Source organism: Dendropsophus ebraccatus, chromosome 6, assembly GCF_027789765.1.
Source record: "Dendropsophus ebraccatus isolate aDenEbr1 chromosome 6, aDenEbr1.pat, whole genome shotgun sequence".
NCBI lineage: Eukaryota > Metazoa > Chordata > Amphibia > Anura > Hylidae > Dendropsophus > Dendropsophus ebraccatus.
Genome location: NC_091459.1, coordinates 49,359,120 through 49,385,605, shown reverse-complemented (window position 1 = coordinate 49,385,605; position 26,486 = coordinate 49,359,120). Strand labels below are relative to the sequence as shown.

Here is a 26,486-nt window from a genome sequence, read left to right as displayed (position 1 = left end):
AGCTTTTTCCTTTGGAGTGTTGTGTATTACACAGCTGTGGAGGGAAGATAAGCCTAGTCACAGCAACAGAGGTAAACTTTGTAATAATTTCCCCCTGTGTAGTGTGGCTACTATTGGATGTGTGTAGTTGTAATATATCAAGCCTTTACAAGCAGCTGTAGCCTCTTCCTTTAGCTAGGCTGTATACGGCACCAAGAGACCTTATTGCATGGCCTATAAATAAAAATATTCTTATTGAGATTGGTTAAACAGATTGACTGCCCTTTAGATAAGCTGGCACATTGTTACTCACTGATTGGTGCGCATTTGTACCAGTTTGATACATGTTATTTTATTTTTGAAACAACGGCTGCTGTTATGAAATATGTCCATTGTTTTTACATAGTGTGAACATAGCCTATTTATAGGAATGTTGGTATAAAACATTTAATATTTTTGGTGTCTCTTGGTCTTTACATAGAAAATTTAATTAAACATTTACACAATACCACATAACAATGTATGAAAACACAAAAGCAAAACACAAATTAATCAATATGGTACCTACAGTTTTTATCAGGGGAATTCTGGTCACAGATACGACACTGAGGATGTCTAACTGGCTGCCCATGAACGTGCTCTACCAACTTGCAAAACATTTCAGGTCCATTTTCTCCACATGTAGCATTTGCTGTTATTAAGGCATTAGAAGCAAGATTGAGAACGGCAGGAAACAATCCTGGAAAGAAAAAAAAAATCAATTTTATTAAAGGGAATTTTTTCCGTAGAGATCACTTACACAAAGAAACTAGCATCAATTTTCTTCCAGCACTGCAACTTTAGGGGAAAAAAGTCAGCTATATAGAAACGCAGCAAGGAATTCCTTTAGGGGTCAAGTCAATGTGGGTTTTTTTACCAAAAGCTTTTCAAACAAAGAACACGGATCTTAAAATAGCCATTTAAGCATCTGTTCTGAATTGACAGATTAACTTGGCAATACTGCATTGCCCACTAAGGATCACTAAAAATTGCTTCCTGAATTGACCATTTGGTTCATTCCAAATCTTCCTACTATAGTTTTGTTATACAATAACATATGTGTTTTTCCTTATCTACGAGATAGGTTCTAAAAAAGCAAGCATTCAGAATATCTATAAATGTCATGTAATCACAGGTCAGCAAAAAGAAATCCCCAAAACATAAACAGTCTTGTCTCTAGCACAATAATCCATGACAATGTGCTAGAGACAGGTGTTTTGTTTATTTAAAAATTCCTTGTTTTTTTTATATCAGTTTTATGCCATGTTCCCACTGTATAAGTTTCGTAATAATCATGGTCCTTGTGGCTCTGGCCGCACGCTCTATTGTGTTTAGTGGGAAATTCGGATGCGGGCGCACACGGATGCACCCGTATCCAAATTCAGAGGCAGTGAAGATCATCCGTTACATACTGCAGTACCGGCCAGGATGATCTTCTCAGACACTGAACGGCCGGTGTCTTACTACGTGGAAACATAGCCTATTTCTGTTAATAAACATCTGATTATCACTAAAAACAAATACAGAATACTGTCAAGTCGCTGCCTGTTCAGACCTCAGCGTGGCCTGTAATATACGTCCGAAACTATGCTTTTGGCCATGATATAGTGCCTGAATTGTATATTTTCTTTGCATTAGTCTGAGCTCTGTTCTGTTCTGTTCTAATCTAGCACTTACTGTGTGGTGATTGACGTTTTCCACCGCACCCGTCTGGTTTCTTCTGCTGGCCTAGTTTTGGGCTGCAGATAGTTTAGACTGAGTGGTGATGGACAGTTTCCCTCACCATTCATCTACATTCACTCCAAGTCTGTGTTCTGTGTGGTCTGGATGTCAGAGGGCCAGACCAATCATGGTCTGGACTGGGACTCTGACATCTCTGTGCTCTAGGACCTTGCAATAGTCTTTTGAAGCTTAAGCAAGTGTTCATATTGGATTTGACTGCTTGGATTTCTGACCTCTTTTTTTTGTACTGTTCTGCTATCTCCTGTTTGACCTGTATCAGCGAGACCATCCATCCAGGTCCCAGGGTGCTTTACAAACACATATTCATAGTATATCTTGAATATTCATCTGAAGCTTGTAATAGTTCATAAAACTTATAAAGTCCGTATCAAAATGAAGTGATGGATATGTAGCATTTACAGAAAAGATTTTTCATACTGGAGAACAGACTTGGTCAACTAATAACAATTCTTGTTTTGCCGTCAGTCATTCTATGCATAAGGGAAATTGTTCCAGACAATTATGATTGCAGCTTGCAGTGGCGATAAATAGTATTATTTTACATACAGAGCTTTTAAAATGTCATAATGTTCTGCCTGTTGTGTATTTATTCTTGAGGTTCTATGACACTTATGGCTTTCTGGTAATGTTAAAGCACAGTATGACCACACACAGCATGGGAGGGTAACGTAATGTAAATTCAATATCACAAAAGATATCATATGGCTCAAATAATTAAATAGTAAATATAATGCTAAATTCACATTTAATAAATGCTAAATCGTTACCAGATTTGTGTAGGAGAATTACAGGGACGTCAATGACATTCTATGAATTCAGAAATGCAATTTAGTCAATTAAATACAAGAAAATCAAATTAAATATAAATCTACCATAAGGTAAACAATGGGGTTTAGCATGAGCTGCCACACAATAAAGGATTAATTCAATATAAAATCTGTCTTTACTAATTAAATAGGCTGAGGTAAAATGATATTTCTACACAATGGTTTAATATTACATGTTTATTGCCCTGTCATCATATGTTATATATGGTATATTTTCGAGAAAACATGTTAAAGGATTTAGCTTTTTGTTCGTTTAAACAACATGGCTGAATGTAAGCTACTTTCTCTTCAATGTGTTCAGATTTCTATTTTTTTTTGTCATAATCAACAAATATAAGGGTATTTGAACCTGGGTGATATAAGGTCATTTCTATTAACAGAAACTTATGAAGGAAAGAGTGTTAAGAGCTTAAAGAGGAAAACTAAAGAGATAGAATACTAATATTATAATGCTCGAGTGCTTGTTACTCGAGTTGAGGATTTTTCAATACTCAAGTGCTTGACTTGAGTAACAAAACCCATTAAAAAAAAAATGGGAGACTTGAGCATTTAACTAGATGCCCCATGCTCAGCAGAGCGGGGGGTGCCTGCTTCACCTATTGCATTATTTCATTCTAATTTTTATACATTTCATCCCCTGAAGGGATGTGTAAACAAAATATACAAAAATTAAACTACAAAAATGCAATATGTTACTGCATCGGAACTTCAGCAGTATGCCTTCTATTGATGGAATACCCCCCAAGTTCTAATGTGTTTTGCAGCAATCTACTGCATCTTTTAATTCTAATTTTTGTTAGTTTCCTCACTTAAAGGTGTAAATAAAATATACAAATTCAATATAAAATATACAAATCACTTTAGGAGCTTCCGGCATCATAATGAATGATGATGCTGGGAGCTCATAGATACTATAGTATATTACTATGCTTATGTTTCACTACCAAAGTTACATTTATCATATCATTCCACTTACTGTATGAAACAAATATTATTACATAAGGATAGATGACACTTAATGTATACATTGCACATATCTACTATGTTTTTCTTTAACATATTTATGTTTAACTACTTGATGACATAGTATGATTGTCCCAAGGAGAAGGCTATTACCACATTTGGAAAGTATAGAATCTGGTCGTATTTCCTGTCTAATCATATTTCCTGACAACTGTCTGGAATATTGAGTATTTTCATTATTTATTGGCATGTCTGTAGGAAAACAGTGAGCCCTGAACTAAACCGATCCCACTGTCTCAACCTTGGTAAAGGATCTGCCTTAAATGGCAGTCCCCAACTGGGCAATGTTCCCTACACTTACGAGACTGTCAGGGGTACAGCAAGGCCAAACCCAGCCAGTCAAAACAAAGCCACAAATCCCAAAACCAGATATAGTCAGAATCAGACAAGGGGTCAAACCATAAGAGCAGCAACAAAGATAGAATCAGAGACAATCGTAAATACTAGAAAACAAGGTCAAACATAAAAAGTAGAACAGTACAAAGCAGAGGTCAGGGATGTTGTTAAACAACAAAGCTAAATGTCAGGAAAGATATCAGGAGTCAGGAAGAACACTAGTGATGAAATGCAGAAACACAAACAATCATGGGCAGCTGCTCTGTTTAGCCACCCACTTAAATCTTCCTCCAGCTGTCAGACACTCATATTTGGCCCAGCAATCCTAAGTATCTGATAGGTTGTCTGGTTCCAGCATCACTGTGGTGGCAGCTATCACATGCCCCTGTGTTCTGCCCAGCCACAGCTTGCAAAGGCCAGGTACTTCTCATCCCCGTCACGCAGAAAGCCAAGCAACCGGCGTGGGAGCACAGATAGATGAATTACTAACAACTATAAACTATACAACTATACAACTATATAAAAAATCAAAATTAAAAATTAAGATTAACAAAAAATATTATACACTTAATATACATTACACTGCACTGTTATCGCTGTAGCCAAATTACTTTTAGGTTATGTTCTCACAATGTAAAAATAAGGGCAAATAACGGCTGTTATTGTACCTTTTGTGGGTACATAGACTCAGTCATACTTTTTTCCCAAAAAATAAAATTTTCCAATAAAAATAAAAGGGAAATGGTATTGTGTATGTGTTAGTGTTGAGCGAGCATGCTTGGTTGAGCTTAGTGCTCGATAGAGCTTTGGAGTTCTCGATTGAGCTTGTTGCTTGACCAAGCACCTTGTGGTGATCAGGCCGTTTCAGTTATTACCTATTACATTTTTCATTCTAATTTTTGGATATTTTGTCCCGTGAATGGATGTGTAAACAAAATATACTAAAATTTAAATGAAAAAAAGTATAGGTTAACCTATATATAAGCAGGGGCATTTGGTTAAATGCTCAAGTCTCCCATTGATTTCAAAAGGGAATTCATTACTCGATCACTTGAGCATTGTAACAAGGAACCAAGCATTTAAGTGCCCACTCAACACTAGTATGTGTATGTTCCCCTACATAAATTACAACTTTCCCCACAGCAGCAGATTTACTAATCCTAACATTTATCTTTAGACACTATTGTCTACCTTGATATGACCTATTGGCTGGCTAAACCTTTGCATAAAAATTATTTCCCAATTTTGGCGCACAGTTTTTTTTTTTACGCTCGGTAACTCCTTTAATAAGGCGGTAAATTTCACCACCATTCGTACATCCTTAGAGACGAAACTTGCTTTAACATTCATAAGGTGTGATTTTTTGAAAGTATTTGAAGTATTCCCACAAATATTGAAGCTGTTTTACGCACTTGTATTCAGAGGGAGACTGTGATTTTGCCAAGTTTAACTCTTTAGTCAAGCTAAATGAAGGAGGAAAATCTGTCAGGCTATTGCAAAGTGTGTGGGAACACAGTTGGTAGAAGAAAAACATAAAGGGGAAAAAAAGTAGCTACAAAGAATTTATCCCAGCTGCACGCAGCAGTAGCTACTTTGACATGCAGGATTCACCCGATGGCTAGGACATTGACAGAGCTGACAGTAGGAACAGTTGAAAATAAGTGTTTCCATCACAATATAAACAGGCTGTGCTAAGAGGCGTAATGTGCAGAACATAATAAATGTGTATTATGTGCTGCTTCAGAAAATTATCTAGTAAAAAGCGTGTTATTTCCTTTCACAATGAGTACTGTACCATATAATAGCATTTTATCATAAGATTACACACTGAGCTTTACAATGCAATGTCTTAGTACGGCGTCATATGTTAAGAAGCTAACTGTAAATGTGAACCTTCCTATATTATTCTGGTAGGGTTGATTATTAAGATAGATCCATTATGCACTTACATATACTGGTAAGGATTTATAGGTTACAACTGAGAAATTAGGTTTATGACCCATAAATGTAAATTATGCACTTTGGTGGTGGTGGTGGGGGGGGACATTCCATTATTGAAGGGTCTTTCTGATTCTATTTTATGCCCAGTGCAACAATTCTTACTAACTTCTCTATCAGCTCTTTATGCGGAAAGTTATCAAAGATAGCGATATCCATGACACCACCTTCATCCAGCACTTTTGTGACATAATCAAAGAAATCAATGGGATTAGTCTGACATGAACTGCCCGCAGCATGCTGGTTTGGATCCTTAAAATTATTTATTTTTAGGTGATCAATTTTTTTAAAGAAGCATTTCCATCATTTTAATAAATACAGATGTCAAGCTAGCTGGCCTGTAGTTACTGGGCACTTTTCTACCACCCTTCTTGTGGATGGGTATTACATTCCTTCAATGAGTACAATTTTAGGATCCAGGCTACAAAATAGACATTGTAAAGGATGAGCAGGTTAAAAGCTTGAAACCAATGTACCAAATGGAATGGGTGGAATACAGTACCCAGAAATATCAAAATTCAGGTTATTTGGTGAAGAAAAAAAGATTACAATTGCAAAGGTACAATTCTCATCAGTCGTTGTCTGTTCAGACGTGATGGGAATTGTAGGTTTGCAACATCTGGAGGGCCGTAGGTTCTCCAACCCTGCTGTAATATAGGTGGTTCTGTGGAAATCTGGTTCTACTTCAATGAACATTTAAAAAGGTCCTGTATACTTTTTTTTTTTACGCCAAAACATTGTAAGTTATACAACATTTGTCTAAATGCATTTTGATTGCTATATTTTCTTTTTCATCAAGAAGAGGAAAATTGGCTTTTGCATTATGGTGGTGGTGATTTTGGTGTATGGGGAGAGGGGGGGGTATTTATTTAGATCGACATTGCTGGAGAATATGTTGAACTAAATAACATTTGTCTTTTTACAGCCTTACAACCTATGTGATTATGTTGTGTAGTTTTAGTATGCCTATTAAAAGACTGAGAAATTTTTATTGATTCTTACTTTACAGCATCTATTATGGCCTAGAGCTTGTTGAAGCAGCTGCTGGTTGCTAATAAAATCAGTGAAGACTCAAAAGAAAAAAAAAGGTAATGTTAAATCTATGAAAAAAAGGTGTGTTAATTTCCTTCTGGGCTCTACTATTTGTGGATGTGATGGCTGAAGGAGGTGGGGTTTAGTTAACCGAATGGTTCTTAGTTGTCCTGATCCCCTACTGCAGGCAGAGCAGTAGAGGAAAGCTCCAAACATTTCCAAAGTGGCACTACAGTCTTGATGATTCCCAAATGACACACAAAGGCTTATTCTAGGTGGTACTGTTGTACCATTGCTTCTGGAAAGATCTTATTTATTGACAACTTACTCTCAGAGATCTTCAACAACGGCCAAGATTACTACTCAACCTACATTGTGCTGCAGGCTAAGGGAATCCCGGCCGGAGTGTATACACATAGTACATATATACATACACATAGGTAGGATACGCTCTGGCCGGGATTCCATCTGGCCTCAGGAAAAACTGACATGTCCGTTTTCTGCGGCCACTATTCATTGTCAGTTCACACAATGGAGCGTGCGGCTCTGGCTGCATGCTCCATTGTGTGCAGTGGAGAATTTGGATGTGCTCGCATTCCGATGCGTCCGCATCTGAATTCAGCAGCAGTGATGATCTTCTCTGACACCAGCTATTCTGTGACCAGGCCGGGTCAAGGAACGGCCGGTGTCTTACACCATGTCAACATGGCCTAAAAATTTGTGGTCGTTAATCCCATACACAGCAAGCTGCAATTCACTGTATCCTAAAACACTTTGTATCATAGTCATCTTTAACATTTTCATCCGTTTGTGCAGTAGTACAGTAGCTTTTCTGTGAGATCAGATTAGACAGGTCAACAGTTAGCTTCCCACCTGTATCAGTTAGCCTTTGCTTGTCCAAGACCATCACTGCTAGACCAGTTCCCTATATATCCTAGGAATGTACCACCCTTCTGTTTTGGAGATGCTGTGAACCTGTCATGGAACCTGTCAAAGTGTATTGCCAATTATATCTGGTTCCAATCCAACGTTTGTTTGTTTTTATCAAATATATCCCACACCTGAACAGCTGTCACAAAATAATGAATGTTATTTACTTTACCTGTATGTGGTTTTAGTTAGAGATGAGCAGCAAAATACTCAAACAAGTATGTTTTAGTACTCGAGTGGTCAACTTATTGAGCCTCATTAGAAACAATTGGAGGCTTAAGTATCTAACCAGGAGCCCACAGAGTGGAGGGTACTTAGTTAATCTGAAAGTGACAGTCTGGTCACCATGGGGTCAAATTAACCTCCTGAGGGCCAGATTGTGGTCTGTTGGTGGGGAGAGGAGCAGGGAAAGTATACTTACTGCTCCGGTCTTCTATCTGTCTTCACTATCGATGCCCAGCCAATGGCTGTGTCAGTGAAGAAAGATAGACTGGAGCCATAAGTATACATTCCCAGCTACCCCCCATATGGTTTAACGTGTACTTGTCACGATCGGACCTTACTTCTTGTCAAGAGCCCTTTAACAAGGTTTTTTGTTAACAAACATCCGATGCAGTACTCACTGCAGTATTGAGTGCTTTGGAGTATTTTCACTATGGCCATTTGGTGTAATTAAGACGGTATGGCATCCACATTACATTTCTACAGGAGGCAGACAGCTAATGGTACTAATTGCAACACTAGGGAACATTTTGATAACAGATACTATAAATCTAGATTTCTTGCTTCAATAAATGACAATACAAAAAACTTAATCATGTATTTGTTATTCTAAACATTTCGAACATCCATTTTACAAATCCACTTGTGTGGATAAATGTGACAAAAAGAAAAAACTGTCTTAAACATTCATATTACCTCCATCTGTGTGTACTGTACATCTGTTGCTGTAGACCTAGACATTTGACTATTTCTCTTATTCCCAGATTACACTGAACCCAAAATGTATTCAGATTCATCTTCCAGAGGAAGTCATTTGTTATCTATATGCATTTTTGACAATTCATTGGGGACTAATTTGGAAAACAGTCTATATGAAAACATATTCAATGACGTTGTAGATGGAAATCATCTGGAAATTCTACACTAAACTAAGAATACTTGAAGTCTTCAGAGACATACTTTCCATAGCATGTGTGCTGTTTTCCCTTTATTGCCTAATCACCCTTTAGATATTTCTATAATTTATGATTACACCATAGGGGTGGGCAGAAAATATGTTGCAGATTTTGACCTTTGAGTAAAAACTAGTATTGAAAAAGCATTTAACCAGGTACCCCCTGCTCGGCAGAGCTGAGGGCACCTTGTCAACCTTCAAGGTATGTGTAAATAAAATATATAAACATGAAAACAGCAAAAAAGTTCTAATGTGGTTTGCAAAAATAATTACTTTTTTTCCGTCCTCTTCAAGGGATGAAATATACAAAAATCAGAACGAAAAAAAAAAATATTAAAAAAATGCAATACGCTACTGCAAGACACATTAGAACCCGAATAACAGCGATATGCTATTAATTGATGGCATACAGCTGAAATTGCAGTAACTCGATAAAGCATGCTCATTCAACACTAGTAAAAACAACGGTTAGGAAAAGATGTTCACAAGGCACATAATTCCAGTACTTTACTAAGCTCTTTTTTAAACGTTATGTTGTTCTAGTGATATTGCTGGTATAGACCACTAGTATAACATCATGGACCCCGGTGATTTTGAGCACAGCAGTCCCTCAGTGCCCCTTCAATGAATTGGTAGTGTTACATGACTGCTGCTTCAGTCACTGCTATGGACTAATGGAATTTGCTGAGTGTGAAGTCAGTGAATACAGAAGTTGTCACTCAGGTGCAATGTTGCAATGTTTCAAGCACACTTTAGTCAAACAGTCAGGTTATGGTGCAACGTTTCGGCGATCCTATACCGCCATGCTTGAAAATGGCGGTATGGGATCGCCGAAACGTTGCACCATAACCTGTTTGCTGTGCTGCACTGTTATGAACTTTTGCGAATAAATTCTCACTAAATCGATCTGGGAGTGCTGAGACCATCTATTGAACTGGTATCTATCTATCTCCTATATACTGTAAATACGTTTAAAGTCACATTGTTTCAAGAATAAACACACTTTGTGGATGACATTTCATGTCAGAAAGTATTAACAATATATGTGTAAACGTGTTTGACATATAAAACAAAGAGAAACCCTGCTGCTTTCTGTGTGCTGTCCAATGAATAATATTTTATTTCCTTCCATTTAGCTAAGAATTTCAAGCGATATGAAAAAATGGCAAAACCATCACTCAGTTTAAAAATATAAAGCTTGGATGGGTCAGCTTTAACTACATCTAATAACTTCTGGAAAATCTCACTGTAAAACTGACATTTGAGGAGACATCACATTCCATCAAATAAATGCCAGGAAATGCCAGGATGACCTATCAATTCAAGTTTGTTTGTAATACTTTTTCAGCAGCAAATAATATATACACAAGTATAAGAAGAAAACTAATTAAAAGCAAAGAACATCTATAATTTAGATCACAGACATGACTAACATCAAAATACACCTGAGACCAGTCAAAGGAATGGCAATTCAGTAAACACTAGATAAAATGTGCTGATATTTCGGATATGATATGTTTCTCTGTCTTACATATTTAAGCATAAAACATGTCATTACTAAATAAATTAATCTATTAATCTAGTTTAGAGCAAGCAGATGGGAACACTCAAAGTACAAGATCAAAATAGCAGAGCAAAGGCAGCTGACTAGTACATGTCATGAAGGCTTTCGGAATATAATTTTCCTTTTGATCTGTTTTTGGTGGAAGAGGAGTTTTGATTTGATAATCTGTGGGAAAATATTTCAAGTTGAAAATATATGTACACTGTCCTACTAGCGAGTTCCATTTTCACTAATTAAAAAAAAAAAACTGGCTTCTACATACAAAGAAAACACTCAAAGAGCAACCCAATATCATATTTTTTTAAATGGGCAATTTACTGAAACATAACTTTTCTTATGTTGCTGCCCATGGTGAGACTAACAATTCATTCCATGCTTGTTATTATCTATTCAGTCTTTTTCCCCCAGTTCTGAGCTGCTGTTTTCTGCTGAAGACACAAAAAAACATGTGTGAGCTTTTCTGTCTGTCTCCCCCTACTCCTCCCCCTTCCCTTCTGAGACAGCTGATGTAAACAAGTCCATGTCAGGCTTAATATGCAGGCCAAGTTGATAATAAACTCACTGTGATTAACCCTCCGGCATTACAAAGTTGCAGATATGGAGAGAAAAGCTCACACACAGTTTTTCTTTTATCCAGCAGAAAGCAGCAGCTCAGAACTGTGGGAAGGAGACTGAATAGATAATAAGAAGTATGATATGGGCTTACCATGGGCAGCAACATATGAAAAGTTATGTTTGGGTGGAACAAGTATGGAATAACATCTATAAATCTATTACATTATACTTGACCTAAAGGAATTTTTTTCAACACTATTGGGTGAAATGGTGATGAGAAGGTAACCTTATTTACAAATGCAAGTTTCATTTGTTATTCAGAATTACTACAGATAATGTCAGCTTTTACATAGTACATTTTTACTCTTATGTTTGTAGAAACTAAAGAACAGATGTGAGCCATTTCTAACAAATAGTCTCACACTTTGCAACACCTGTGTTTACTTATGCTATAAAAAAGACAAAATCATCACAGTTTGCGAATGAAAATTTTGGACATATTATGCTTATGAAAAGGAAAACCCCCTTACTATAGCTTTGCAAAATCCAATATGCCAATATATATATATATATATATATATATATATACACTACTGTTCAAAAGTTTGGGGTCACATTGAAATGTCCTTATTTTTGAAAGAAAAGCATTGTACTTTTCAATGAAGATAACTTTAAACTAGTCCTAACTTTAAAGAAATACACTCTATACATTGCTAATGTGGTAAATGACTATTCTAGCTGCAAATGTCTGTTTTTTGGTGCAATTTTTACATAGGTGTATAGAGGCCCATTTCCAGCAACTATCACTCCAGTGTTCTAATAGTACAATGTGTTTGCTCATTGGCTCAGAAGGCTAATTGATGATTAGAAAACCATTGTGCAATCATGTTCACAAATCTGAAAACAGTCTAGCTCATTACAGAAGCTACAAAACTGACCTTCCTTTGAGCAGATTGAGTTTCTGGAGCATCAATTTGTGGGGTCAATTAAACGCTCAAAATGGCCAGAAAAAGAGACTACTACTCCCTTCAGAAGACAGCACAAATAGGCTCTAACCAGAGTAGAGAAAGAAGTGGGAGGCCACGTTGCACAACTAAGCAAGAAGATAAGCACATTAGAGTCTCTAGTTTTAGAAACAGACGCATCACAGGTCCCCAACTGGCATCTTCGCAAAACACCAGTGTCAACATCTACAGTGAAGAGGCGGCTGCGGGATTTTGGACTTCAGGGCAGAGTGGCAAAGAAAAAGCCATATCTGAGACTGGCCAATAAAAGAAAAAGATTAAGATAGGCAAAAGAACACAGACATTGGACAGAGGAAGACTGGAAAAAAGTGTTGTGGACGGATGAATCCAAGTTTGAGGTGTTTGGATCACAAAGAAGAACGTTTGTGAGACGCAGAACAAATGAAAAGATGCTGGAAGAATGCCTGACGCCATCTGTTAACCATGGTGGAGGTAATGTGATGGTCTGGGGTTGCTTTGGTGCTGGTAAGGTGGGAGATTTGTACAGGGTAAAAGGGATTCTGAATAAGGAAGGCTATCACTCTGCAACGCCATGCCATACCCAGTGGACAGCGCTTGATTGGAGCCAATTTCATCCTACAACAGGACAATGACCCTAAACACACCTCCAAATTGTGCAAGAACTATTTACAGCAGAAGCAGCAGCTGGTATTCTATCAGTAATGGAGTGGCCAGTGCAGTCACCAGATCTGAACCCCATTGAGCTGTTGTGGGAGCAGCTTGACCGTATGGTACGCCAGAAGTGCCAATCCAACCAATCCAACTTGTGGGAGCTGCTTCTAGAAGCGTGGGGTGCAATTTCTCCAGCTTACCTCAACAGATTAATAGCTAGAATGCCAAAGGTGTGCAATGGTGTAATTGCTGCAAAAGGTGGATTCTTTGACGAAAGCAAAGTATGATGTAAAAACAATGTTATTTCAAATACAAATCATTATTTCTAACCTTGTCAATGTCTTGACTCTATTTTCTATTCATTTCACAACGTATGGTGGTTTTCATGGAAAACACAAAATTGTTTGGGTGACCCCAAACTTTTGAATGATAGTGTATATAATTAATATATATATATATATATATATATATATATATATATATATATATATATATATTATTAACATATGGATTTATACATTATACATAGATGGATATATTGCTTAGGGACCAAGAACTTTCCATGTTAGTAGTTTTTTTTTTTTCTGCTTGAGTTGTAACAGTCCCCCTCCCTCCCCCCCCCCTTCCCTTACTAAATTTAATATGGGAGCTTGTTCTTTGCTGGACTAATTGTACTTTGTACAGACACCCTTTATCTATATAAAAAAAAAATGTATGTCTTTCTGTCCGTCCGTCTGTCTGTCCTCCATAGGTTTCAAATGACTGAACCGTTTGAAACAAATTTGGCAGGTAGATACATTGGGTTCCAGGGAAGGTTAGAGCAAAGGTCCCGTCCTTACCAGATGTACACATGAGGAAGACCACCCCATAGAAATGAATAGCAGAATCACCACATAAGCACACAGATGTCTCCCCAGCAATGCACAGTTGAGGGAATTAGCCAGAGCTATAGTGACATGAATGTGCAGATTCAAAGAACCACAATCACAAATATGACAACCAGGCTTGTTGGTAGCTCACAAGGAAAGGGTTGGGGAAAAAGAGACCCATAAAAATAAATGGTAAAACACACACACACACAAAATACACATGATAGTTGGGAAGGTAAACTGAAGCCTTAGCAACTAATATGACTACTACTTTCATTTTGAAAGGGAGCTGGAATCTGATCACACACACACACACACACACACACACAAAAACACACACATCAGTAATTTGCAACTGAAATCTGCTCAGTGATCTAATTTTTGCAATCTTTTGCCAAATGCAGACATGCCTTTCCGTTTCACTTAAGACACTCAATCATATTGTCTACCATTATAGCCTAACTGTGCTATGAAATGACATGTGTGTTCAGACCCATTAGTTGGAGAGCCAGCATTGTATTTGGCTGAAATTTGCTTGACACTGCCTGTTCAACAGAATGCTTCTTTACACCCTCCTCCAGTACTTGTAGATGGCTAAAAAAAAGCAACATTTTGATGGTATTTGTCACTAGAATTATCATCCATGTATGTACACTATTGAACCCGAGCTATATACAGAATACAAACAGAACTGAATATTCCACAATAGTGCAAACAATAAACTGCATTGGTTTAATGAAATGGTGCAGTTCAAAATCTGTCCACATAGTATAATGTAAATATTATATACAGATAAAGCAGAGCCCAAGTTTTCTTTAATGAAAAACATTGAATTATTAATTTAACTTTAAATAAATATTTAATTTTGGAGCATATACTCAGCTCTGCTACCTCTGTAAAGTGGCTTGGGTGGGATCTGCTGTAAATAAGTCCAACAGTTTCTTTAAATTTCAGATATGATTTCAGACTAGGAGAGAAGGCTCACAAAGATGGTAAACTGTCTCTATAATATAAAGCGAGTTAATACTTGAAATTCATGCTATGTTCATGTTTTACCAGTAGTATCAGATTATCACCGATTCCCGATAGCAGAATTTATGCTTGTTTTTCAATGTAATGGTTCTTTTCCACTTCAGTACTTCCTGACTCATTATAAGTGTTCTTTAATTTTCTGCATACATTTACAGGTATCCACTGCTGACAGCTTGTTGAACAAACCCATATCAATGTGTCTTAATGGTTCATTAAGAAGAGAAATTGGCTTGACTAATAGGAGATTGCTTTTATATGCAATTATCATGGTTGATAGCATGTTTCTTATCCGTTTTTTTCCCCTTTTCTTTTTTTAAAGTCCCTGTAAAAGGTGGTGGCAAATATGCACAAAATGGTATATATCATGATACACATTTATTTTTATAAAATACAGTGGTACCTTCATTTAAGAGTAACTTGGTTTAAGAGGGTTTTGGTTTAAGAGCTCACAGTTTTTCTAAATTGTGGCTTGGTTTAAGAGCATTGCTTTGGTGTAAGAGCTCCCTATACTGGGTGGGAGAGTGAGTGGAGGAGGGGCATGGTCTGCATAGCGGGGTCTACAGCACTGTACTCTGAGCCAGGAAGTCTCCCTCACCTTCCAAATCATAGCAGATCCACTTCAAGCTGGGGCTTGCATCAGGGGACAGGACTGTGGAGGTAATCTCTCCATAGGTATAACCCCTTTTCTCCCCAGACAGAGAATACTGCTATACTGTGCCCATATCTGCCCTGCTCATTCCTTCATGCTCCCTGCAGTCTCTGTCATCCCTTGTGTTTCCCATCCTCTCCATTCCTACAGTAAGTAAGTTATAATTTCACAGATTCTGCTGTTTCTGAATGTTTGTTTCATTAATTGTACATGTTATTCAGAATAATAAATCATTATTTTTGGCGTGTGGAACCAATTGTCTGCATTTCTATGATTTCTTATAGGAAAATCTGCTTTGGTTTAAGAGTGAATTTAGATTACAAGCGCGGTCCTGGAACTAATTATGCTCGTAATCCAAGGCACCACTGTACCTATAATAAATTTAAAAAAAAATGCATGGACAGCATCATGTTACTCAAAGAATCTATTCTATTATAAACTATAAAAAAAAACTCACACAAAAAGCTGCATCGAATTATAAGATAACAACAATAGACTATGTAATTCAACATTATAAAGGAACACTAAAAAAAACACACATCAAAACTAGTGTTGAGTCCCCCATTATAATCAATGGAGATATAAGCATTAAACCAGGTTCCCCCTACTTGGAAGAGTGGAAGCTGTTTGACTTCCCTGAAAACCTCAGAACATTACAGTCTAGCCCCCCAGACTGTGCTCTGTTGGGGGGAAGTTGGCAGAATCTTCTATCTTCAGCTCCTTCAGCTGCAATCAGCCAATCAGTGGCTGAGGTGGGACACCACTCCAGCCACTGATTACTCTGGCTGAGTAGAGACTCCGGCTTTACATTCTTGCCGGGCTAATGCATTACGTGTCTGTGCTCCCACCTTCTTCTCCATCTGCGTCTCCCTGACATCCCACTCAGTCAATCATAGGCTGTGGGGGATACATAAGTGAGCAGGGGCTACATTCTCACTTTGGAATTAAAATCCGCTGCGAGAATGTAAAACCATAGGAAATGACACTACAGAGTATCGCAGTGGATTTAGTTTCGCAACTTGCAATATTAAATCGGCTGCGATGTGGTACATGTGAACTTAACACTTAATATTATCGATAATTAAAAATTGCTCTCCAATCACATTGGGTACACTGGGAGATTTCTTGATGCATATGGCAAACAGGAACTAAAAAAAACACAATGTGAAAAAAACCTCTTTCTAGTTTAAGGCTTTGTTCCCACTACAGATATGTGCCATCGTTTAATGGCAAAAGGCAGGTGTCTATTGATAATGACGGGCACAAATAATAATCATGATCAATATTTGTGGCCATCACTATTAATAGACAGCTGCTTTTTCTCGACAATATATTGTCCCTTTCTATCCATATAGTTCCCCAACAATGCCATTGTGGCAATTTTTCCAAAGGAATTGTTTCACCAAATTCACTGCATACAAGACACAAAATATCTTAGCAATGATTCCTGTTAGCCTGGCTTTTGCTTTTTTGGAGCCTGAATAGATGTACCAGTAACCAACTACCAAAAAAGTCATAGTGATACACCATCAATGTGAGAAGACTAGGGATGGGAAATTTAGTTCATTTTGGGGATTAGGTCACTATGAACTAGTTTATTTAACAGAGTAGTTCAAAAGATTGGCTCATTTAGTTCATATAGTTCATCATATCTCCGGCTCTGGGATACTGATTAGGAGAAACTAAAAACAGATCTTTTCTATTACACTCTGAACCCTCAAGATATTATTTTGGTAAAATAATCACATTTCATTAGTTATTAATTTGTCTATGCAATCACTTATATAACAAGCTCTAATGTGTCATAATGAACTCTGCAAAATCATCATTTATGTAATATACAAATGACTTACTTTTTTCTTCTTTTAAAACTTTATGGCATTTTTTGCAAAAACCCTGCAGCTAGAAATTAGCCAGTGACACATGTGGTAGTTACAGTTACCGACTATTTTGATTGTGTCAGGGGGCAGTAAGGGCCAGTTCACAAAGAGTAAAATTGACGGAATTTCGCAGTGGAGCTCTGCGCTGTGGAATCCCACCTACCGTCTGTTTCAATGGGATGGCTCTCGCGCCTCTGCTTCTGCCACTCACCACTCAAAGAATTGACATGTCAATTCTTGAGTGGAGAGCCGTCCCATTGAAACAGACAGATATATAAAACATATTCTTGTTTACTACTCAGTTACATGTATGTTACTATGTGTTCCTTTTTTATGTTTTCAATATGTATCAACAAAGTAGAAAAAAAAACTTTGCTGGTTACATAGTTATTACAGTTGAAAAAAGATGAGTTCATCGTGTTCATTTTATAATCCTACTGTGTTGATCCGGATGAAGGCAAAAAAGCCTTATGAGGCAGATGTCAATTGCCCCATCACAGGGAGAAAAATTCCTTCCCCACTCCAAATATGGCAATGGGAATAAATTCCCGAATCAACGTCCTATCACCAGAAACTGAGTAGATCACAATGTTTGACCACAACCACAAAACATGTTTTTTTGGTCATTTGATGGCTGTTTTTGGATGTCTGTAATGGCTAGTATTTTAAAACAACGGCCATTAGGGGAATAACGGCCATTATTTTGAAATGACAGCCCTTATTTGGGGCGTCTGTAGAAGCGTACCTAGGTACGCGAAACAGCTGTCACGCTGCTACGCTGATTAGAAGGATTAGGCGTCTGCCCTCATGCTCATCCTGCTATGGTGTTTTTAAGAAGAAAATGAATAAATAATATGTTTTTTTTAGGGTGAGTGCCCTCTACACTTTTCTTTTTTTGTTGGCATTTACTATGTATGACTATATCTATAGCACAAGTGAGCACCCCACATTTTGTTCGAACTCATATTCCTAGTCAAATTAAGACGCAGAGAACTATTCATATTAAATTCAGTAGTGCCAGTGGCTGTATCTCTTATATACATCCGTTATTTGGGTGTATCAAACAGTCAAAAAAGATATGTTCTGTGGTCGTCACCCTATACTGTTTATATAACCCACAACTCAATGGGAGTAGAATAAATAGCAGAATAAAATCCAAAGAATTAATTTGACAGTTTATACACAGATCTTTATATAGACAAAGTGACTCTCAGTATAGTTGTATATGAGAAAGCATGACCAGCACAAACATTTAGGCTACATTTGTTTCCTAAACAACAGAAAATGTTCTGCTAACAGCAATACACAACAACTTGTTAGATGTTACTGAATATTTCACAGCTTTGTTGGCATCATTCAAGTAGGTTATGTATTACACTTTTATATCCAATTTTATAGAGTTCCTTTATTTTACATTCTGGTGCACTACGTATTACAATGCAGTCATTGGAATTCACCCCATGTAGCTCTTCATTCCTTTTTATAGGATATTTTATTTTACGCTACACTGTAGAAATACTCTAGGTGAGTTTCCCTGAAATGCTGACTTTTATTTACTTTTTGTTTAGCTATCTGATTTTATGCAACCCAGTAAGGAAAACCGTACATCAAATTCAAGCATATTGAAAGCCTGATCTGAGGGGGTTCATAAATAAAGAGGATGGTAGAAATAAAATGTCTTGTCCAGGGTTTTATATCATTGACATGGTGTTCCCTTTGCAATATAAGTAAGTGGTATTTTTATTACAAAGCAATATTAACATCTGAATCCTTGTTTCATTGTGTGAATTGTATACCATGTCCCGTGTGTGAACACAGGATATCAGTTTCATATTTAATAATCACTGTTGATTAAAAAGAAAGCAACCGGGATTGAGGATTCCTTGTGGTTCTAATGATGACCTTATACAGTTAATCCCCCAGCTCAAGAAACACAGAAATATATATGTGGAGTTTAATTGCATTCTATTTTTTTTTTTTTTTTTTTGCAATCTCTGTCAGTGTCATTGTAGGTGATAATCAGAACTAATCGGGTTTACGGGAAGATTTCTAATCCTCCACAGATTTCCATATTATAGTCTAACATATTTTACAGCAGTATGCTAGGGAAATCACTTGTGCTAATGCCTTTCATCTCATTTTAATATCTAATATTCTTGTATACACCATGACTAATGAAGAACTTCATAAAATGGAAGAATGTCATCATTTGAAGTATGGCGTAAAGATTAGGTTCTCAGCTTTGCTCAATATGTCTGTGTCATTATCTCTAGCTACACAGCACAGCGTTCTTGGCATGAGCTATCCATATATGATTAAAAAAGCACATTTGGTCAGCTCTCCTACAACACCATTCACACTAGGCAAGTGCACGTTGCTATGGCTAAAATTACAAACACAAAAAAAATACAAAAAATGCAACAGCTCACCGCTAATGGCAGAGTACAGTGGTGGGATTGTACACACTATTTGCAAATGGTATGCCATTATTTTTATGGCGATTTTGTTTAGCATTTTAGAGGGAGCTGTTTTTAGTAATTTTCCTATCTGTATTAGGTCTGTGTCTTGCCATTAGCAGTGAGCTGTTGCATTTTTTGTACTTTTTTTAATATGTATAATGCTACATAACTGCAGCATCAAAGCAGAAAAAAACTTAAAGGGAATCTGTCAGATCCTGGGCCCTACCTGAGTGTGCTGTAGCTGGCACCTCCCAATGAGCATGGTACCTTTTTGGTAATTTTCCATGCAGCGGATTATGTACAATCTTATGTCTCCTACTGTACTAAAGAGTCACACTCTGGTATGCATCCTCCTCCCTCTTCATGAATAATCAATGCTGCCCGGCCTCCTGCTCGCTCAGCTGTCAGATTATGTCTGAAAAGAAACAATCAGGTATTATTGAATGTCTTCTCCCTTAAGTGTTGGAGCTGTGGTCTAGGGGTAACTCACCTGTCTAGAGACCTGCCAGCAGTTCATTCTCTGGTTTGATTCCCCTGATGGAAATTAAGTAGATGTCTTTATTTTTCTCATTATTGTATAATTTTTAAGGTTATGTTCACACACAGTATTTGCTCAGTATTTTGCAACAAAAACCAGGAGTGAATTGAGAACACAGAAAGGCTATGTTCTCACACTGTTGAAATTAAGCAGATGGCCGTCATTTAATGGCAAATATTGGATGTTGTTTTAAAATAACAGTAATTATTTGCTATTAAATGGCAGCCATCCACTTCATTTCAACAGTGTGTGTACATAGGCTTTCTGTGCTCTCAATCCACTTCTGGTTTTAGTTGCAAAATACTGACCAAAATACTGAGCAAAATTACTGTGTGTGAACATAGCCCAATAAATGATAAAATAATGAGGGTAAAAAAAAGACATCTATTTAATTTCTATCAGGGCATTTGAACCAGAGAATGAACTGTTGGCAGATCTCTAGACAGGTGAGTTACCCCTAGACCACAGCTTCAACGCATTATACCTGAGTGTTTCTTTCAGACATAACCTGCCTACAGAGGACTGATCTGCAATCTGACAGCTGAGTGAGCAGGAGGCCGGGCAGCATTGATTATTCATGAAGAGGGAGGAGGATGCATACCAGAGTGTGGCATGAACAACTGCTCTGTGACTCTTTAGCACAGTAGGAGACCTAAGATTTTACATAATCCGCTGCACAGAAAATTACCAAAAAGGCACCATGCTCACTGGGGGCTGCCAGCTACAGCACGCTGTCAGAACCTCAGGTAGGGCCCAGGAGCTGACAGATTCCATTTAACTGGGTATTCTCACACAAAAAAAAAGAAAGAAAACTTTTGGTATGTCCTAGATATTGTAAACATTTGTATCAGCTTGGATCTGGGTGTTAAGATTATGACTGTTTAGGAGAACAAGCTGGGAAAAGTCATTGCTTAGCATATTTTCTCCTGGATCTGTGTCACATGACCTAGAAGGACTTGTAAGTTTATTCAGGTCTCATTGACACAGAGCAGAAAGAGGATCATGGAACACTCAGACAACAACCGACAAAAACATTTAACAAATTCCAATGACATGACTTGAAGAACAGTGGAATCCAACAGCATCCGCAGTGAAATTAAATGTTATATTTATTTACATGATCCCTATGGGTTTTTATCAAGATAAAGAGCTACACTACCAATTTCACTACAGATGCTGTTGGACTCCGCTGTTCTTTAATTTTATTGCTTGCCTGCATAGGGGATTGTGGGTTCACCAGAGTGCATAGTATTAAAGCCTGGACTTTGTTCCTTGGTGCTGTTGGACCTTTCTGTGTTCGGTGCCTAGGACATGTCTAAGGGTTTTTTAGGGACAGGCATGCTTTAGAATTGACCTAAAGCAAGGCTCAGTCTGTAGTTGTTGGCTTGAGTGGAGTTGCAGGGTTTCATCCTAGTGTCATAAAGTTGCTTGGATTAGTGGGCTCAGCCTGTCTGTGCAGTTTCTAGTTGCCCTTTTCCCTTCAAATCACTCATGCAATAAAAATCTGCCTTTCTATTGTTGTGTAGGTCTCCTTTGTGACACTAAAAAAGCAATGAACTCTACAAAATCTATAAAAGTAGCTGGCAACAGGACATTAGCAGCAATTCATCTAAGTACTATACACTGCTTGGACTTTATAAATTGCTTTGACTTTTGATGCTCGATCGGATGGAGATTGGGCCACATTTAGAAGCCCAGTCAACACCTTTACTTCTTTGTTATGTCCCTTAAACCATCCTCGACCTTGACTTTGCAGTGTGGTAGGGTAAATTATCTTATACACCAGCCAGATCACTGTTTTTAAAGCGGGAGGAGTGGGGGGGGGTTCAGTTACCTAGACAATGAGCTGTCAACAATGAGAGTAAAGGAGTAGCATATCAACAGGAGGCCAGTTTGCTAAATAAATTTATTTGCAAAAAAAATTACCTTATAGGTTTAAGTATGTTAGTTGAGATGGGAATACTTCTTTAAAGCAACATCCACATGAATGCTAAGATCCAGGCTCGAACTGGGCCACCAGGGAGCCGGGGAAATCCCTGGTGGGCCCCAAGCTGGAGTGGGCCCGTCCCCTGTCATTCCCCATATAGCCCCATATGTTGTCCATCCCTAATATAGCCCCTATGTTGTCCAGCCCCCTATAGCCCCCAGTGCTTTCCATCCCCCATATAGCCCCCTATATTGTCCCCCTCTGAATAAGAAACAAACAAAACACAACTCACCTAACCACACGCTCCCCCGTCGGTGGTTTGGACAATATAAGGTGGATGGACAGCACTGGGGGCTATATGGAGGATGGACAAAGGGGTGCTATATATGTGTGAAATAGACAACATTAGGGGGGCCATTTATAATGTAATGGGCAACATAAGGGGGTATCTTTAAGGCCCCGTTCCCACTGAGGAAAGGTAGCGGAATTCTGCGACGGAATTGTCCGCCGCGGAATGCCGTTAGCCTCCCGCTCATAATGGGAGTCTATGGGAGGCGCGCGCTCCTGCCCTGTCCGCGCTGAAGAATGAACATGTTCATTCTTCAGCACGTACAGAGCAGGAGCGTCGCGGAATTCCGCTACCTTTTCTCAGTGGGAACGGGGCCTTAATGGGGGATAGGCAACATAAGGAGACTATCTATATGGGGAGATGGGCAACATAAGGGGGCTATCTTTATGGGGGATGGGGATGGGAAACATAAAGGGACCATTTATAAGGGGGGCAAGCAGGGGCCATTTATAAGTGGGACAACACAGGGGGTCATCTATAAGGGGCACTACACAGAGGGGAATCTATAAGCGAGGCAGAGGGGGGGCAATCTATAAGGAGGACAACACAGTGGAGGCATCTATAAGGGGCACTACACAGATGGGGGCACCTATAAGTGGGAATACACAGAGGGGGAATCTATGAAGGAGACTAGGGAGCATCTATAAGGGGAAAACAAAGGGGCCATCTATAAGGGTAACTACACTGGGGGGCGTATATAATAGGGCATGCACAGAGTGGGGCATCTACTTTAGTGGACTACACAAAGGAGTCCTCTATAAAGGGAATATACAGAGGGGGCCATATACTATAGGGCAGGGATAGGGAACCTTGGCTCTCCAGCTATTGGAAAACTACAGCTTTAGCTTTGGCTGTTCAGGCATGATGGAAGTTGTAGTTGCAACAGCTGGAGAGCCAAGGTTCACTACCCCTGGCATAGGGGAAGCACAGAAGTTGTCATCTACTATAAAGAGACTACACAGAGGGGGGCTGTCTACTATAGGAGATGCACATAGGGCCATCTATATGGAGGACTGAACAAGGGACCATCAACGCAGAGGGGGGCAAATACTATAAGGGATATATATATATATATATATATATATATATATTTATTTATTTATTTATTTATTTTTACAAAGAGTCAGGGCTACACACTGAAAGAGGGCTTAAAGGGGCCTAAATATACATGTGCAGTTTGTAAAGAGATGAGGATCTTGAAAGAGGGGCGTAATATCTTTGTTTGGCAGATTCTGTGGTTTTGTGGCTCGGAGAAGTTCTTATGATGGCCCAGGGCAGGAGAGGAAGATGAAAAAGGAAGAACTCTGATCAGAGGAGAAAATGAGCTGATAGTAATCTTTGTACAGTGGATGCTATTCAGTAGCAGTGATGGCATTAGTCAGTATATGGTGGTATTATTCAGTAGCAGTGGTGGTGTTACTCAGCATGTGGTGGTATTATTTGGTATGTGGTGGTATTATTTTGGTATAATCTGGTACTGTGTTTTACTGGATTTAGTATACTCTTGGTCAGTAACAATATGGTGGTGATGGTCGTGGTTGTGGTGTGGCGGTAATATTTTCCTCCTTGTATACGGGTAATATTGGTCAAAGTATACAGGATTTGGTCAGTAACAGTATAACTGTAATATGTGTGGTGATAATATTTCCCTCCTATATACTGGTATTGTTGGCAATATCAGTCTCGGTATAAAGGATGTGGTCAGTAACAGTATAGCGGTAATATGTGTGGGGATATTTGCTCTTTATATACTGGTGTTTTTGGTAGCTGTATGACTATTGTATCTAAATATAGTGTTATCATGCCAAGAAAATTGTCTTAAAGCCCTATTATACAGGCCAGTTATCAGTAACAAGCGCTCCCAGGAAGCCTATTCAGCCGATAATCGGACCATGTAAAGGTGCCAGAGATCAGCTGACAAGCAAGCAAATGCCCCATGCTGATTTGATCTTTTGTGCGGCTGTAAAGATGATTGCTGTCGGCCGCACATCTCTGTATATACATGTCCTCCTGATTAGCGATTGTTTGCAACCCTATACTGCCCCATATCACGCTATGTAAATGGACCCTTATTAATGTTACCATAGATAAGTGTGGTGGCTGAAGGTTGGGCCCCGAAAATGATTTTCCTTGGTGGGCCCAAGGCTCTCCAGTCCAACACTGCTAAGATCCAAGGTTTCCCAGCAAGCCATTTTCCAGATTTTCCCACTGTCTTTGTGAGTTTGTCTTTTTCATGGGGATTCTTTAGGCAAGCAATGCATACACAGTGTAAAAAATTTTATTCTTTAGACCAGGCCACCGTCATCTATGACTCACAACTTTTTGTCTAAATGCCCTTCAATGATCCCAGGTCTATGAGCCTTTTTGCCAGGTCACTGCTGGTCTTTACTTGGACCATTTTTGGTAACTTCTGTACTAACCACTGCATGTTGAGAACACCTCAGCCTGACCCTTGTAAAACTAGTTGTGATCATTTTGCCCACTCATTTCTCACTTCCAACACACTCTCTTCCAAAAGTGACTGTTTCCTAGCAGATGAGCTGCTTCTTCTTTTATTGCAGTCACTTGTGTGCAGACATGGCAGCCTTGTGAACTCAGAACAGTCTGGGGATTTTTCAAATCTTAACTAAGACCTAATATTGATGTATCTGTACAAAAAATGGTTGAAAAAAAAGGAAACTACTAGAAAAAGGATAGTTGAGTCCTCTTTTTTCCTAAAGTATTGATGGTGAGACTGGGATCTTTGTGCTTCCAGTGCATCCATTTTATTGCTAGTGGTTTTAATGTCACAGCTGTATTTTTGCTACCTTTTATCTGTGCAACAGTTATGAAGTTCTTGTATGTACTGCTGTGTAATTTCTGTTAGTACTTCAGGTAAACTTACTTATCATTGGTGGTTCCCTGTACACCATTATTCCCATTATTAAGTGAATGAGGGGAACCCATACAGTTGGCATGACTGAGATAAACCTTCTTGAATTCCTTAACTGCCAAAACAAGTGGCTGATAGCCAGATGATCCAATCACATTAGCTATCAGTTATAGCTGAGAGGAGGGGGCCCAGAATGTTTTGAATAAAAAGTACCCCGGGCACCCAAAAAGAGTTGGTCCCAGTGACGACAGCCAAAACCTTAATAAGTGTTTATTTCAGTTGTGCAATGACCCAGACCAAAGTTATGTACAGTGGTCATTGTGAACTACTGTAGAATTTTCTATATTTCTGCATAAATTTGACTGAAATAACATCAGATTTTCACAGAAATCATAAAAGTAGATCCAAATTAAACAAATAAGTCATTTTACTGGGAATTGTGCAAATCACTGCAAAATATCGCTAGTTAAATGCTATGTGTGAACATAGCCTCAAAGTATCTGCTAATCCAAAGTATCCACATAAGAGATGGGTACAACTCAAGCATTCTTGAGTCTGATCATTCAGTATTTGATTGCCGGTGGCTGAAGAAGTTGGATGCATCGCTAGGGAGTCTTGGAAAACATGGATACAGCTATAGGCCATCCAACCTCCTCAGGAACCAGTATTAAAATATTGAATGATCAGACCTGAATAAACTCGAGTCGCACTCATCTTTAGGGTGCCTTCACACCTACAAACTCGCAGCGTAAATGTCGCTGTGAGTCTGGCAGGTCCTGGCAGTTCCCTGTCACTACATACTCGCAGAGGTCTAAACGACTGCTGCAAGTATGTAATTCTGCCGGCCCCTAACCCCTTCGGCTTCCGCCCCACTGTGTCTATATATATGTTACCTGTCCTCGCTGCACGGGGTCCCTCTGTCCTGCTCTCCCGCCCAGCCAATCAGTGGCTGCGGCTGGGCAACACACTGATTGGCCGGACGGGAGAGGAGGACGCCTGGACCCCGTGCAGGAGACACAGCAGAGCAGGAGTCGGGCGGGAGCCGAAGGGGTTAAGGGGCCGGCAGAATTA

At 38.7% G+C, this 26,486-nt stretch overlaps 1 protein-coding gene across 5 annotated transcripts in view; it reads right to left on the bottom strand.

Annotated features, from left to right (window-relative positions):
* Positions 1-26,486, bottom strand: part of LAMA2 (laminin subunit alpha 2) — a 524,271-nt gene that overhangs the window by 426,072 nt on the left and 71,713 nt on the right. For all 5 annotated transcript variants that reach the window (XM_069974947.1, XM_069974948.1, XM_069974950.1 and 2 more), the window contains exon 2: positions 548-718. In XM_069974947.1, the coding sequence (XP_069831048.1) occupies positions 548-718 (171 nt within the window). The remainder of the gene's footprint in view (positions 1-547; positions 719-26,486) is intronic.